We start from the raw sequence: 18,053 nt of genomic DNA on the forward strand, positions 1-18,053 counted from the left end.
GCAACAGCACAGCTAAATAGAGCAATATTTCAGCTGCAGACTCATTTTTCCACATAGTTACCATTTGTTACGCAGTTTTGCCAACAATGAACAAGAACTTTCATGACACACTTGTAAAAATTGGAATCGGTTGAGACTAACCATTTTCTTAAAGCTTTGACAACAGCATCCACATATTGAAAATGTTCATCTTGTAGCTCATCTTTGACAGATGGAAGTATGAAGACACTAAATTGAGACTGTACAGTGGATGTGGTAAGACAGTCCAGCCAAATTTTACATTGAATTACATGATTGCAAAACTTGTGTGGGGCCTGGCATTATCATGTTGCAGGTGAAAGTTGTTCTTCTTTCAGCCTTACCCTTGAAATTTGGGCTTTCAGTTTGGTCACTGTTGTATTGTAGTGTGCTGAATTTACAGTTTTTCCAGGCTCCAGGACATCCAAAAGAAACCACACATTGGATATCCCAAAAGACTGTGCACCTCACTTTACCTGCAGACGGCTGTGTCTTGAATTCCTTCTTTGACAGAGAATTTGCGTGTCGCCATTCCATAGACTGTCTTTTGGATTCCGTCTCTTAGTGGAGACACCACATCTTATCTCCAGTGACAATGCTATTCAGAAAATCGTTAGCTTCCTATTCGTCCAGCAGATCCTGGCAAATTTCCATTTAGTGAGTTTTTTTCTTTTGTAAGCATCCATCTGATAACCAAGATGTCCTAACATTGTTTCCAAGGCATCACAGCTGACATTCAGCTTTGCACACAATTCTCTGGTCATTATCTGCTGTTCAGCACGGATGAGTTGGTCAAGATGGACTTAATTGCGAGGGATGACAGCTGTGCAGGGTCAACCAGGCTGTGGCTTGTTATGCACACCCTTTTCACCACCTTGAAAATGCCGTCCCATTGCCTCACATTGCTCACATCTATTGTTTCGTTTCCTACACCTTTAGCAAGCATCAGTGAATTTCAGTTGGTGCAGTTTCTTCAGCAGCAAGGAATTAAAGCACCCATTGCTGCTGTATACCCGCATCCATATCAGACTCGATTTTAGGAGACTCCTCAGCTGGTGCCAACTAGTGCAGAATATTGGGACACCTGCAAGTGAAAGAGGAAGTTCAGTCATTGTCACTACACCAATGACATCTGGCATGAACATCCAAAGTCACCACAAAAAATAGGAGGCAATACTTTGGAATGACCCTCATCTTAAGTGCCTATCTGAGACAGTACTACATCTCTAATAACATAATAGTCAGCAAAGCAGTAAACTCAAATCTGTGTTGCTTCTGCATTCCATTGATGTCTGGTGGCCAAACACTCACTTATAACTAGATGTGTGCCTGGAATAACACTGGCAGTCCTTCACACACACACACACACACACACACACACACACACACACACACACCTCTCTCTCTCTCTCTCTCTCTCTCTCTCTCTCTCTTTGAAAGCTTCATAATTTGGCTAAACCATTAATCATAGAAAAGGATTTTGAAGCAGTAGCCATTCAGTTATATAGTTTAAAGAAGAAAATAATTGTTGCAGCAATTTACAGATCACCATCTGGAGATACTGAAGTCTTTCTTAAGAATTTGGAAGAAATGCTCAACATTTTCTCAAGTGAGAACTCTACCATAATTCTTTGTGGTGACTTTAATATTAATCCATTGGTCCAGAGTTCAGTAAAAGAAAAGTTTTTAGACATACTAAAGAGCTTCAACATGTTCACCCACATACCAGCTCCCACTAGAACAACAGATTCCAGTGAAAGCCTAATAGATAACACCTTCTCAAATGTGGTCACACTTGAAGTTGCAGTTACAAATGTGGATATAGGATTATCAGATTATAATGCACTAACCTTTAATCTCACTGCAACTCCCAAGGAGGAGAAAAATAAAAATGAGTACAAACAATTTTTCTCTACTGAAGATTGTAATCAGTTCAAAAATAATTTAAAAAATTCAGTTTGGTCAGAGGTCTTGGCACAAACAAACACAAATTATGCTTACAGTACATTTGCTTCCACTTTTATGACATACTTTGAAATGTTTCCCAAAAAAGCTTTTGAGTTATAGATCATCTGGATCCAAAGGGACCTGGATTACAGCTGGGCGCAAAGTAATAGCAAAAGCAAAATTATTAAGTAATGATAGATTGATAAGGCAGGCTAGTAACAAGTCCAGAATGATGTGTAAAATGGTAAAAAAAGAAACTGGAGGTCAAACTAAAGAACAGGAAATCAATCTTAAAAATAATGAAAATATCCCCATAGAAAAAGATGCAATGGCAAACTATGTAAACAATTATTTTGTAAATATTCCCCTTACTTTAAGTAGTAAATTTAAGCAACAACCAACAGCGACGACTCCAATGGTAAATACCAACATGATGGCAATCCCAACAGATGAGCATGAAGTTCTAAAAGTCATTGAATGCTTGAAATCCAAAATGTCCTCTGGGATGGATGATGTACCTGTATCAATAATTAAGAAAATTGCTCCATGTGTTGTCAAACCTATAGTGCACATAGCAGACTTGTCCCTTAGTGAAGCGATATTTCCGGATAAACTTAAAATCTCTAAAGTGATACCTCTATATGAAAATGGTGAAAGACATAAAATAGAAAATTACCGACCTATATCTCTCCTCCCAGCCTTCTCCAAAATACTTGAGGAATTAATGAAAACCAGGGTTACAAAATATCTAGAAAAACATAAACTAATAAATAAGTAAACATGGTTTTCGAGCAGGGCACAATACAGAAACAGCCATTTTGGACTACACAACGGAAATAGTAAGAAATTTGGAGTCAAATAAACAGATTGTTGGAATTAATCTAGATTTATCCAAAGCCTTAGATACTGTGAACCATGTAATATTACTAGGGAAACGTGAAGCAATAGGCATCAGGGGTACTGTTAAAAAATGGTTTGAATCTTATCTGCAAAACAGGTAACAAGTTGTTGAGCTGAGGTCATCCAACAATCTTCACAATTTTAAACTCATATATGAACCAAAACAAATCGAAATAGGTGTTCCACAGGGCAGCATTCTGGGACCATTGTTATTTCTAATTTATATCAATGATATACAGGCTCCAGACAGCTCAGCCAAAATTCTACTATTTGCAGATGACACGAGTATCATAATTAGTGATATAAAAGAATCATTGTGTACTACAGCAGAAAAAATGCTCTCATACATACAGTCATGGTTTTGTTCAAATAAGCCGACATTAAATACAAAGAAAACAAACTTTATACAGTATGAAAGCAAGTGTTAGGGGGAAAATATGTGCCTTATGCTGGATAGCAAACAAATAGGAAAAGTGTGCACCACAAAGTTTCTGGGTATGTGAATTGACCAAGATTTAAACTGGAATGAACACAGTGTATATCTTACTCAGAAACTTAGCTCAGCATGTTTTGCCTTAAGAATAATATCAAAGGTATGTAGCAAGGAATGTATTAGAGTGGTGTACTTTAGTTATTTCCAATCAGTTGCAAGCTATGGCATAAGTTTTTAGGGTAAAACCAGGTCAAGACTGACATTTTTACTATGCAAAAAAGAGCTATTCATATCATGACACACAGACCACCACAAACTTGCTGTAGACCCTTATTCAGACAACTAAAGATACTGACAATACCATCGATATATATTTTTAAATACCTGGAAATGATCAGTAAAAATAATTGCAATCTCAAACCAACTCAAGCTACCATGATCACAATACAAGGTATTGTAAAGACTTCCACATTCCCTATGTAGCAAAAACTAGAAGCCAGAAACATGTTAGCCACTTAGGAATAAAGCTTTTAAATGCACTTCCATCTCAAATTAAAGAATTGAAAGGCAAAAATAATTTCAAGCATGAAGTAAAAAAATACTTGATGGAAAAATGCTACTACAGTGTAAATGAATACCTGTCTCAGACTGTGGACTGAAACCTGTACTAATTTTTTTTAAATTTAAACTAATTTGGTTATGTTCAAAACTTCGTAATTATGGTACTTATGAAAAATTTGTTAAATATCCGTAATACATTTTGTGTATAAGGCGTAGTTGATGATCTATAATTGTTTATCATGAGCACATACTTCTGTTTTCCTGTAATAAGTTCTTGTACACTACTTATGTACTATGTGTATGTAATTTGTTTTGCTGTCCATTTATTGTGTGTATGTGTTATTATGTGTTACTTGTAATCAAATGACAAATCCTTTATCACATGTGTGATCTATTGGATGCTAAATAAATAAATCAGACCAACTGCTGCTCCATGATAATGAATTCTCTTAAAGTGTTCATTTGCTTTTCTTTTGGAACTCATATGTAAGCACTTGGTTATTGTTGAGTGAAGTCAGTATAGGGTTGCAATCTGACACGCACTGGTTGATGTAATTCTCTTGGTGTATGCATAAGATTTATTGTGTCTGATGACACAAATGCATGAAACAGTAGTAGCTTTGTCAAGACCTAGGAACTTAATGTCAATATAAATGCCTGTTATATCAGGGTAACTTGCTCCCCTTGATTACTTCGTATGTACTAGTGTGTGCAGTTGATCTTCAAAGTTTGGACTGATTATAATGTGCATCACATCAGGAGGTGGCTCTACACCTGGGGATAGGGGACAGGGGAGGCATTTAGGGCATTGTGGAGGGGATGATGTTTGCTTAGGTGTTATGGCAGAGACGGGTCAGGGACTGTGCGTGTTGCCAAGCCATGTTGTTGCAGAATCTTGAAACCAGTTTTGATCAATTTGTCGTCGAGAATAGACCAATTTTGAAAAACCTTACTTTATGTCTTGACGAAGTAGCGTCAAGTGATGAATAACTGTACAGCCAATTACCAGCACAGTGGTAGTCCCCTGACCATGCAGAGATCACACTGTTGGTGGCTGAGTTCGCATGACTGAGCTGCAGTTGACAGTTGATAGTTGGAGAGACATAATTACAGTTACAGGTTAGTCTGTGTAAACCAGTTATGTTAGCCACTGAGACATCGTGTATATGGATGGTGTTAACCCCTTCAGCATCAGCTAAGGCCTGAAGATGGTGCACTGAAGTGCTGAAACTTGAAGCCATACAATAAATGACATCATAAGGACGGCTGTAGGTGGTTTCATTTTCTTAAAATAAGAAATGGCCATACTCACCCAGGCCTCCAGTCACAAGGATGGACATACAAAACTTTGCTCACCAAAGGTTACGGAGGAGGAAGAGGAGGAGAATTGGGGCAAGGCTCCTTTGGTGCCCCTGGAGGTGCTGATCACCCCACACATTTGGAATCTGAGCTGATGTTTGTGGATGTGGTTGCATCCCCATTGGTGACACACAGTGAACTGCAGCGTGTCCAGTCCTCCTGTCCCTTTCACACCTGACCTGGCCACCATTCATACAACCATTCAGTGGAATTGTAATGCATACTACTGTAACCTGCCAGAGCTACATCATCGTATTTGCTTTTCTTCTGTAGTTTGCATTGCTCTCCAAGAAATGCGCTTCATTGATGACTGTTCTCCAATGCTCTGTCATTGCACATTCTGTTGGAACCATGCTGGTCCTGAAAGAGCATCTGAAGATGTCTGTACCTGGAGTTTGTACAGATGTGTCAGTGAATAGACCCTCCTTTGCAACTAATTGGAGGCAATAGCAGTGCAGGTGCAAACGACTTAAGCTATTACCATTTGCAGTCTTTCCCTACTTCCAGGCAGGCCAGTTCCTTATGTTGAACTGACCACATTAATCAAACTATTACCCCCGCTCCTTGCCCACCGTTTTCTCATACTTGGGGTCTTCAGCACACACCACCCCCTGTGGGGGGATTAGCACTTCACAGACCGTGGTCTGTTTCTCCTCAATGATGGTTCTCCTACGCATTTCAGTGCCACCCATGGCACCTTTTCAGCTATTTATCTCATGGTCTCTTCACCCAATCTTGCGGCTTTTGTACATTGCTCACTACATGATGACATTTGTGACAGTGACCACTTCTTGGTGATACTGTAGTTTCCTTGCCATCACCAGACTGACTGACTGCCATGTTCGGCACTTCAGAGGCATCTGGCCTTCGTATGCCTCTGCTGTTACATTCGATGCCTGTGTTGTGCAAAGCATCTCCGTTCCGATCATCCACACTGCCGGAACTTCTATTCCCCTTTCTACAGTTCTCAACCCAGCCCCCCCCCCCTCTCCTCTCCTCCCCTCACCCCCATCCATCGGCTGGTGCCATGATAGACCAAAGACATTGCAATAGCTATTCGGGATCACCGCTGAGCCCTACAATGATTGAAAAGACGTCCATCGCAGATCAGCTTTATAACTTTCAAGTTACTTCATACTGAGGCTCGCTATCTAATCAGATGCAGTAAGGAGGATTGCTGAAGCTGCTCTTTCTTCTCCCTGGGAACATGTGCCTCTTTATCTAAGATGTTAGCTCGTTGCTAATACCTCTTCTAACTCCTCAGCTCCTTGGTTTTATGGGCCATCAATGATCAACAGCTATGCCAGGTCTTGTCCTACAGGGTGGTCTGTGTACTGATTGATCCATTCTTGCAGAACACCTTGCAATCCACTTTGCGGTAGCTTTGGCTTCATCTCCCTATCTAGGTACCTACTGCAGAAGTGACAAGTTGAAGACATCCTATTATGTTTCATTCTCCACCAATCTGAATCCTGTAATGAACTGGGAACTATGTCATACTCTTGGCTTGTTCCAAGACACAGCCCCAAGCCCTGATTCAATTCAGTCAGATGGTCCAACACGTGAATGTTCCCCAAATGCAACATCTACTCATGGTCTTTAACTGTATTTAGCTCCAAGGAGCCTTCCTCTCATGATGATAAGATGACAGAGTTGTCTCAGTCCTTAAGCCAGGCAAGAACATAGCACCTCTTGACGGTTACTGGCTGATTAGACTGACTGACATACTCAGTAAGCTACTTGAGAGGATGGTTGCCCACAGATTATGCTGAGTTCTCGAGATGTGGAGCCTTTTGTCCCTCTGTCTTTGTGGGAGTTTCTGTGAGGAAACTGCTAAGGTTGGGAGCTGTAGTCTAACAGGGTTTTTCTAAACACCAATACCTTATCAATGTCTTTTTTGACCTGCACGACACTGCTTGGCATCATCACATTTAACTTTCGTCCGTGACTGGAGCTTTCGAGGCCAACTAACAATTTTTATTCATAAACTTTCGTCCATCGGTTGATCCAGGTTAGAGTTGGCAGTTCACTCAACTCCTCACGGGTCCAAGATAATGGCATCTCACAAAGGTCTGTGTTGAGTGTCACACTCTTCCTTTTACTATCAGTGGGCTAGTGACGTGTTGGGCCACTGGTCATCAATGTGCTGTATATTGATGGTTTTTGCATTTGGTACAGCTCCCAGTTGGTAGCCTCTACTGCATGCTAGCTCCGAGGTGCCATCCAGTAGGCCTCGGCATGAGCTCTTTCCTATGCTTTCCAGTTGTCTCCTACAAAAATGAAAGTCAATAACTTCTGCCATCATATCCTGGTCCATCGTGACCTGGAACTTTACCAGAAGTTGATTGGCTGCCCAGATTCTTCACCTGAAGATAGCTGCATGTGGAAGCTTAAAGCTCTCTGCTTTCTTGCCCACACATCTTGGGGTGTGGTTCATGCTAACCTTATCCGTGTTTACTGGGCCCTGGTTTCGTCCCATCTGGTCTAGGATTGCCAGGTTTGTGGCTCGGTGTCTCCTTCAACTTTGAAACTGTTTGATCCAGTCCACCATTGGATGATGATCTTGGTCACAGGTACTTTTCAGACACACACAGTGTGTTTACAGCAGAGCTGAGAGCTATTATTAGAGCCCTCCATTTTATTAAACGGACCTCAATTTACCATCTTTTAATATGTTTTGACTCAATGTGCAGTCTCCCGCATTATTGACCAATGCTATTGTTGCCACCCTTCGGTCTCCATTATTTATGACCTTCTCACTGATCTCAGTCGTGTTGTCTGGCCAGTTGTCTTTCTCAGAGTCCTAAGTCCTGTTGGTATCCCAGGAAACGAACTGGCCAATCATTTGACTAGAGGAGCACTTACTTGCCAATACCAGGTGCTAATTTGCATGTGCACATGAGATTCTGCTTGCTTGGAAATGGAGTGACGTCTGGTGGACTACTGTCCCATCTAACAAACTCTGCAAAAGTGAGGAGACTACTGAGTGTGGTACTCTTCCTCCTGCTTCTCCCAGCAGGACTCCACACTCCTTTGTCGACTTCACATTGGTCATATCAGGTTAACCCTTAGTTTTACTGTATGTAATGAGCCTTCCAGACGGTAGCTCGTATCTTGGTGGAATCCCCCTTCCTCCCTCCCCCTCCTCGCCCCATTTCCCTTTCCTTGATAGTGCAGATTAGTTTGCCTTCTTTCTGCTGCACTCAGTTTTCTGTTGGAGGTGTTGCAGTCTGTTGAATAGTGGGTGCGGTTGACTGTTACGGATCAGGGGTGGGACAGCTGTAGGTGGAACATTTACTGATGCGTGCAGAGCCCCGGCATACCCATCTGGTGACTTCCCTATTTCCTTTCTCGCTTTGCCAGTATCACATATCTTTTACTGTAGTATTATTTGAACAGTGAGAAGATAATCCATCAGCAGAATTTAGAACATATCTCAGAAAACTGATGTCATGACCTTTCTGGCCAGTTGCATAGCATTTAGTTTCTTCGTGGTGGTGAATCAATATGTTTCCACTGCTTTGACTGTTGTTTCGTCACTGAGGTATAGTAGTGGACTCAAGTTTCATCTGTTGTCATAAACCAGTGCAAAAAAATCCTTTTGGTTGTTCCGAAAATGGGTCCGATATTTTTTTGACATTTCCATTCTGATGTGTTGCTGGTTGAATTGCGGCACCCATCTAGCAGATAATTTCACGTACAAAATTCCACTGTTAAAATGTGATATGCCTGTTCAGATAACATCCCTATAGCTTCAGCGGTTGCTCTAACTTTGTCAGTGATCCTCCATGACAATTTTATGCACTTTTGGAACAATTTCTGGGGTGATAGCACGTCTTGGCCACTCGAATCTCGATTTCCCCCCCATCTTCACAAACCATTTACACGGGAGCATCAACAGAGAGACATCCGCACTCCTATCTCATCCAGAGCACTGATGCACCTTGTGTTTACTCATTCTCTAAATCTAAACATATTTGTTAGACATTCACATTTTTTCCTTTTAGGCCTGCAGTGGAATATCTCTTGAAGATATAAAAAGTGCCGAAGAGATGGAAAAACTTTCCGTGAAGCAAATAAAGGAAATTCTGTCACTGAATAGAGTAGACTTCAAAGGGTGTGTGGAAAAATCAGAATTAATAGAACGCTTGTCTCGTCTCTGGCACGATAATCACAAATCAAGAACAGGTACTGTATAATAAGTTGATTTTGTGATAAAAAAATAAATGTTTCTTTCCTTTCAACCTTGAGGTTCTTAGCATAATCAAACTAATTTTCAATTTGTCATAGATATTAAGGTAATTAGTTTCTTGCACAATAATGTCAATGTTGCTGTTAGTTTTAGGACTGTGGAAATGAAATGAGCGTTTGGCGTCATTGGCCGGGAGGCCCCTCGCGGGGCAGGTCCGGCCGCCATATCGCAGGTCTTATTACATTCGGCGCCACATTGGGCGACCTGCACGCCGGATGGGGATGAAATGATGATGAACACAACACAACACCCAGTCCCTGAGCGGAGAAAATCTCCGACCCAGCCGGGAATCGAACCCGGGCCCAGAGGACGGCAATCCGTCACGCTGACCACTCAGCTACTGGGGCGGACTTTTTAGGACTGTAATTCAGATACTTAGGCATTATGCATCCCATTACCTTTGCGGCAGCGTCATACCCCAGGGATGGAAGGCTGACATCATTTTTGTATTTTCCTATTTTTCTGTTGTGAACTATTGAGAAGCCTTTTACTCCCAGTGTCCTTCAGTTATAAGGACATTGTGTGTAAAACGCTATATGATCAAAAGTATCCGGACACCCCAAAACCATATGTTTTTCATATTAGGTGCATTGTGCTGCCACCTACTGCCAAGTACTCCACATCAGTGACCTCAGTAATCATTACACATCATGAGATAACAGAATGGGGCACTCTACGGAACTCATGGACTTCAAATGTGGTCAGGTGATTGGGTGTTTCTTGGGTCATAGGTCAGTATGCAAGATTTCCACACTCCTAAACATCCCTAGGTCCACTGTTTCCGATGTGATACTGAACTCGAAACATGAAGGGACACGTACAACACAAAAGCGTACGGGCCGACCTCACCTGTTGACTGACAGACTGCCAACAGTTGAAGATAGTTGTAATGTGTAGTAGGCAGACATCTATCTGGACCATCACACAGGAATTGAAATTTCCATCAGGAACCACTGTAAGTACTAAGACAGTTAGGCGGGAGGCAATCAGACTAGGATTTCATGGTGAAGCGGCTGCTTGTAAGTTATACATCACGCCTGCAAATGCCAAATGATGTCTCGATTGGTGTAAGGAGTGTAAACATTGGACGATTGAACAATGGAAAAACATTTCGTGGCATAACGAATCATGGTACACAATGTGGCGATCCAATGGCATGGTGTGGGTACGGCGAATGCCTGGTGAATGTCATCTGCCAGAGTGTGTAGTGCTGACAGTAAAATTTGGAGGCGGTGGTGTTATGGTGTGGTCGTGTTTTTCATGGAGGGGACTTGCACCCCCTTGTTGTTTTGAGTGGCGCCATCACAGCACAGGTCTACATTGATGTTTTAAGCACCTCCTTGCTTCCCACTGTTCAAGAGCAATTCAGGGATGGCGATTGCATCTTACAACACGATCGAGCAACCGTTCATAATGCACGTCCTGTGGCGGAGTAGTTACATGACAATAACATCCCTGTGATGGACTGGCCTGCACAGAGTCCTGACTTGAATAATGTAGAACACCTTTGGGATGTTTTGGAACACAGACTTTGTGTCAGGTCTGCTGACCGACATTGATCTCTCTCCTCAGTGCAGCACTCCTTGAAGAATGGGCTGCCATTCCCCAAGAAACCTTCCAGCATGTGACTGAACGTATGCCTGTGAAAGTGGAAGCTGTCATCAAGGCTAAGGGTCCCCCAACACCAAATTGAACTCCAGTATTGCCGATGGAGGATGCCACAAACTTGCAAGTCATTTTCAGCCAGAGTCCGAATACTTTGGATCACATAGTGTATTTAGAACATTGCACCATATTATGAAGACAGGATAGTGAAAGTGTGAGAAGTAAATAGGTTATCCAAATTACTTTCATAATGTTCCTTTGCTTCTTGTTTCCTAAATAAATTATATCTTCTCTAAGCAAATTATATCAGCATTTACAGTGGTCGTATATTGTTCAATTAATACAGATTGCGCATCACTATTGTTCTTACTATTGTTGTATGAATGTGAGGCAGACAAATTTCAGAAACATATGGTGAAACTTTCAGATTTGCTTTTATTAAGTTTGCTCCCCCCTGCGGGTCCGGGCATTAGAATAGGCCCAAGGTATTCCTGCCTGTCGTAAGAGGTGACTAAAAGGAGTCTCACACATTTCAGCCTTTATTTGATGGTCCCCTGTAGGGTTTGACCTCCATTTTCAAAATTTCCTGAAGAGCGAGCCAATTCGGGAAGGGCACCTTACATGGTGCATAGTGTCAATCATGCGCTGAGACTTTTCACATCCTTCGTCGACGTGGATCTGCACTTCGGCTAATTCTCCAGCCATTGGGGGAGGTTACCCTCCTGGGTTTTCCTCCATCCTCTGTGCAGTAGCGCTTTCTGCACAGTCCGTTGTGGTGGAGCTACCATGTACTCTGTTGGTTGCAGTCCCCTGACCACACAAGGGTTGCTCTGCTGGTGTCTGCGCCGTTAACTCCCCACATATGCCAAGGAGTAGATGCCCGCCACCCTGGGGCATCGGCACTCCCGGCAATGGCCATCCTGTGAGGTGGCCTTTGCTGTGGCTGGGTGGCACCTATGGAGAGGGCCCCTGGTCGCAGTGGGTGGTATCAGGGTAGATGACATGCTATGAAGCGTAGTATGTCTTCTCTTGCTGGTGTTTGACACCAGCAGTCTCCAAGTGGTCAAGGTCTAACTTCAATGCTAAGAAATACGACCCCAAACCATTCTCCTGGCCACACCATGGGAGGAACGCCAGGCTAAGGATGGCAACAAAGCTTATTCACCCCAGTACCTCGTATTTATGAGAGTTGATGGGGAATCTTGTTTGTCAATGAAACCTCAGTTTTTTGTGGAGCATTTAGAGGACAAATTTGGGGAGGTGGAGGGCTTCTCCAAAATGCAGTCAGTCGGTCTTGATCAAAACAGTACCCTCTGCCCAGTCTGGGCACTACCCGCCTGTGACAAGTTGGGGGATGTTTCCATTACCACCACGCCCCATAAGAGCCTGAATATGGTCCAGGGTTTCATTTCACAGGGACCTTCTTTTGCAGTCTGACAATGAGCTGCGTGCCAATTTAGAGCGGCGAGGTGTTCATTTTGTCCAGCGCGTCCACTGGGATCCAAGGGATAATCATGTTGCCACTGGTGCCTTCATCTTGGCCTTCAAGGGTGACACATTACCTGAGAAGGTCAAGGTGATGGTCTGCAACTGTGACGTAAAGCCATATATCCCTTTCCAGATGTGGTGCTTTAAGTGCTGGAGATCCTTCCCGCTGTGCTTCCAGTGTCACCTGTGTAGATTGTGGATGTCCTTCACATCCCAATACTGCTTATGCTCCACCTCCCATATGCGTCAACTGTGGAGAGCACCATTCGCCTAGCTCGCCAGACTGCAGGATTCTCCACAAAGAAAGACAGAACAATAATGGAAAACAAGACCCTGGACTGACTGACCTACACTGAAGCTAAGAGAAAATGAGAGGCTGCATCCTGTGTATATGACATCAACCTATGCCACCGCTATGACAACAGTTCTACCATCTTCCGTTCCACCGTGTACAGTTGGCTCTCAGAGCTGTTAGACTCCACTTGCCCCTTGATGGTGGGGGGGCACTTCCCTCCCTGTTGCACCTGCAAAACCTACTTCAGGAGCAACATCCCCCCCCCCCCCTCCCCTTCCCACCCGCCCAACCATTGGTGTCATCTATCTCCCCACTGCTCAGCCAGAGAAGATTAAGAATTCTTTCACTCCTCTTGCCAGTAAGGGATCCCGTGGGTCACTCCCTTCCCACGTTCCTACCAGTGGCAAAGCTGACACCCACCAGTTGCTGCAGCAACCAAAGGTAGCTGGTCGTAGGGCTTCACAGTCCTCCTCAGTCACTGAGATTCAATCAATGAAGCACTCCCACCCAGACAAACCTAAGGAGCGGCGAGAGAAAGCTAAAAATAAAAGACCCCCCAAGAACCAAGGCACTGCACTGGCACCCACACCACCACTACCTACAAGCTTTGCGTCTAAGGATGAGATGGAGATTCTGGTGTCTGCTAAGGACCTAGATCTCTCTGGGCCCTCAGACACAATGAATGTTGATCACACAGGTACTCAACTGGTGGCAGCAGATGACCCTGAGGCGTAGACTACCTCATTGAGTGTTTCATGCGTTCCCAGTCTCACAATCACATAACCCTCCTGTGGAATTGTGGCGGTTTTTTCCACCACCTGGCTGAGATATGGCAACTGTTAAGCTTTCTGCTTTGCCTCCCAGGAAGCCTGGTTCCCAGAAATGCAGACCACTGCCCTTTGTGGCTAAGCCACTTCCTCATCCCCTCAAACCCAGAACCTCCCTCAGAAGAACCACAAAAGTGCCCCACTTGTGACAGGATACTTTCCTGGACTGGATCAGACTCTGAATGTGGCTCTCCAGCAGGGATACGACTTCCTCAAATCCTGCCCTGAAATGAGATCCATCCTTCATGAAATCCTCCCCACTCCACCAAGAGTGTCTTTCCGCCGTCCACCTAACCTTCGTAACCTCTTAGTTCATCCCTATGAAATCCCCAAACCACCTTCCGTACCCTCTGGCTCCTACCCTTGTAACCGCCCCCGGTGTAAAACCTGTCCCATGCACCCTCCCACCACCACCTACTCCAGTCCTGTAACCCGGAAGGTGTACACGATCAAAGGCAGAGCCACGTGTGAAAGCACCCACGTGATTTGCCAACTGACCTGCCTACACTGTGACGCATTCTATGTGGGAATGACCAGCAACAAACTGTCCATTCGCATGAATGGACACAGGCAGACAGTGTTTGTTGGTAATGAGGATCACCCTGTGGCTAAACATGCCTTGGTGCACGGCCAGCACATCTTGGCACAGTGTTACATCGTCCGGGTTATCTGGATACTTCCCACTAACACCAACCCATCCGAACTCCGGAGATGGGAACTTGCTCTTCAATATATCCTCTCTTCCTGTTATCCACCAGGCCTCAATCTCCGCTAATTTCAAGTTGCCGCCACTCTCCAGCAGGAGAGCTTCTGTGAAGTTTGGAAGGTAGGAGACGAGGTACTGGTAGAAGGAAAGCTGTGAGTACCGGGCGTGAGTCGTGCTTCGGTAGCTCAGTTGGTAGAGCACTTGCCCGCGAAAGGCAAAGGTCCCAAGTTCGAGTCTCGGTCGGGCACACGTTTTTAATCTGCCAGGAAGTTGCATTAACCTGGTAGGTCACAAATTCACAATAAATCTCAGTTGGGTTACATGGTAAAGTATTTTATTAATTTTAAGTAGTAAACTAAAAGGAAAATAATATTTTATTTAGTTTTATAATTGGCTCTCTTATGTAAAATGCAGTACTTTAAATCTTTTACATGTAAAGTAGTTTGGTTCTGATATACATTTATTCTGTCTTAACAGAGTTGGACAATTTGAGCCTTCAAGAATTATGCAAAATATGTATGGATGCTCCTATTGAATGTGTTATTTTGGAATGTGGACATATGGCTGCTTGTATGAAATGTGGAAAGCAACTAAGCGAGTGTCCTATTTGCCGGCAATTTGTTGTGCGAGTTGTGCGAACTTTTCGAGCATAAGTGATAATTTTATATTTACTGTTACAAAAATTTACTTTTTATGTGTGTGAATTTTAGTATTACATAAAAGGAAAAGTTTTTGTGTGTATTGAGATAACTAAAGATATGTGCTTTTAAAAACAATAAAAAGAACATTGTAAACTAGTATTTCTATTACCAGTAGCTTAGAAGGCCGTGTACTTTGTTACCAATAAATGACTGGATGAATTAAAACTGTATATCAACTATAAGCATGTGTACATTGTGCATGTCAGATTTAATAAGAACAAAACTGAAATAGACCTATATTTCCTTACTTTCGTCGTCTTTTGGTGAAGCACGTTACTCTGCCCATGTGTTCATATTATTATTATTATTATTATTATTATTATTATTATTATATTGTGACTCTTACAGGAGCACTGGATGAATAGATTTTTGCTACAAAGTAATGATTAGAAGGGAAAAATCTCAATTTCTTTAAGCAGATTATTGATAAAGGAACAAGATGCCTGTGTTAATTTTATGATGCAGTTCCATGCAACAGGGTATAATTGGTGGAGAGCCACACACTGTTCTCTTAGCTATGAAACAGTGTGTTTTGCAAAGCTGCTTAAAACTTGAAAGGTTATTATTTGTAAACTCATCTAATGTCAAGACATTTAGCGCAGACACACTTAAGTATTCCTTTACCTGAGCACATCACCTGACAAAGGAACCAAGTACCTGCTTGTGGAGGATGGGCAAATGAATTGCTCAGTTCGAAAATTAGCTCGTTATATGTCCTAGCATTTAGTCGCACACAACACTAAGGCCAGCAGCTGAACCCACCAAAATAATGAGGCAAGAGATTTGTACGTTGTTGCAGACAGCTCAGATGAATCAAAATTTTACAGTCTTATTACAGTTTGTAGAGTTTGCAGCAGCATCCTCATGCATCACCAAATTATTGCTGACTGAACACATTCTTCAGTTTGTGCTCTGCATTCTTAACCCTCATGCCTGTTGTGCTCTGTAGAAGTGTACAGTGCTGCAGTTGGTTTTGTATGTTGAGTGAAAAGTTTACTACAAGAAGACTGTATAATGAATACACAAAGTATGGATTCACATTCTTTGAAACGCAAAGTTCCATGTTATAATGTCCTCAGTAACAACTCGTGGCAGGCTCTACATCTGAAACATCATCTAACATCTCATTTGGCATTGAAAAATATAAAAAAAGCTTTTTCTTGCAAAAAAAGAGTTTTCACTGCACTTGACTTGCACTTTCAGTGCAGCATCCAGCTCCTCAGGTGAAGTGTATGAAGCTAAAGATAGTATGTGGATCTTAGTGAGGGCTAATAGGATCAGGATTTTTCTTTCTGGAAATACTTCGGAAACCAGAAAGTGAACCTAACATGGTCAGTTAAACTGCATGAAACTAGACTCGACTGGGATCTTTCAGCAGGAAAATGAGAAAGCTATTGAAGAATCATTTGATATTTCCCTTCTTATGTAAAAAAAAAACCACACAGAATTGGTGAGATGTATACAAATCTTCCATTTTTAAAGCAACAAGAATTGGTTTTGGAGAAAAGAGTGAAAAATGGATGACATACATATTTCAAACAACAGTGTGCAATGTAGGCTTGAAGAAATGGCACTGAATGTGAAAGAACAGCTAGTTAAGTCTGAAAATATTTCTATTTTTTGCCTTGCAGTGTGATTACATCTTCAACGACGTCACTTAATAGTGTACTGCCGGTTTATGGACAAGAAGAAAGTAATGGTAGAACTATTGTTACCTGAAAACCTGGAAACATCAAAAGTTTGGGACTTACTTTCCACCATTAGTGAATCATTGGTTCAAAATGGTTTGTCTTGGGACAGTTATGGGAATTTGTACTGATAGAGCACAAGCCATGTTAGGTTCACTTTCTAGCTTCCTAAGTATTGCCAAATAAATAAATATAATCTTATTGGTTCTCACTGTAAGATCCACAGGCAAGCCCTAGCTTCTAAAATTATGTGAGAAGCTGAACACTGCACTGAAAGAGGCTATCAGTGTATTTAATATAATTAAGTCGATTATTCTGAAAACACATTTTTTCCTAGTCTGTCTCTTGATCAGTGCTGAACATCAGTCATTAATCTTTCATACAAGTCTGGCGGCTTTGAAAGGTCAATATGGTTAGTGGGCTGTATGAATTGAAATCAGAGGTTGAGGGAAAGCTGAGCAGCATTCATTCACTAATTTCTGCTTTATATTTTCCACAGCATACCTTGCAGGCTTCTTTGAAATAATGAATAACCTGACTGAAACTACAAAGTAGAAACACCACAATTGTGGATGCCTGTGATGCCATAAGGTCCTTCTTGGAAAAGGCAAATTTACTGAAGCATCACTGGGTGCTCCCATTACTAACTTTTCATCATTCTCTCAATACAGTGAACTTCCATATAGACAACAGCGCAATGTCAACGACTGGAAAGTGATCGTCAGTGAACACCTGGAACAGCCTCAAGAAGAGTTCCTCATTTGTCTTCAGAAGACTGGCAGGGTATAATAGGAAGATTACCCATCATCTTTTGTAGCTGATGTGCATGCACATGCTGATGAAATACAGGATGATGCTATTAAACTGATTAGAGTGCTAAAGAACAGTTTGCAACAAATGGGGCTGGAAAAATTTTGGGTCAGTTTCCTTCCTGTTCATCCAGAAGTGGAAAAGGAAGCCTTAAGTCCTTATGCAGTTCTCATGTACAGTCGTATAAGAGACTAGATTCTCCACAGTAGCCATCATGAAAACAAAACACCATGCTCGCCTGAATGTGGAGAGTGACCTTAGACGTGCTTTAACATTCAGGAGCTCCTTAAAGAAAAACAGTCTCTATCATCTCATTGATGGTCTGAATTCTTCAGATTTTCATTACATAAAAAATGTTGGATGTGAGAATTGTTGTTCAATTGAAAACAATATAATTAGGTATTCAAGTAACATATAAAGACGTTTCTATTTTTGACTACAAAGTCCTTTGAAACACTATAGT

At 42.2% G+C, this 18,053-nt stretch overlaps 1 protein-coding gene across 5 annotated transcripts in view; it reads left to right on the forward strand.

Annotated features, from left to right (window-relative positions):
* Positions 1 to 15,339, forward strand: part of LOC124615642 (E3 ubiquitin-protein ligase RNF34) — an 82,038-nt gene extending 66,699 nt beyond the window's left edge. For all 5 annotated transcript variants that reach the window (XM_047143657.1, XM_047143673.1, XM_047143683.1 and 2 more), the window contains 2 exons: positions 9,226 to 9,406; positions 14,869 to 15,339. In XM_047143657.1, coding sequence (XP_046999613.1) covers positions 9,226 to 9,406; positions 14,869 to 15,044 — 357 coding nt within the window. In that variant the 3' untranslated portion in view covers positions 15,045 to 15,339. The remainder of the gene's footprint in view (positions 1 to 9,225; positions 9,407 to 14,868) is intronic.
* Positions 15,340 to 18,053: the final 2,714 nt, after the last annotated feature.

This window comes from Schistocerca americana, chromosome 1 (genome assembly GCF_021461395.2).
Source record: "Schistocerca americana isolate TAMUIC-IGC-003095 chromosome 1, iqSchAmer2.1, whole genome shotgun sequence".
In the NCBI taxonomy this organism is placed as follows: Eukaryota; Metazoa; Arthropoda; class Insecta; order Orthoptera; family Acrididae; genus Schistocerca; species Schistocerca americana.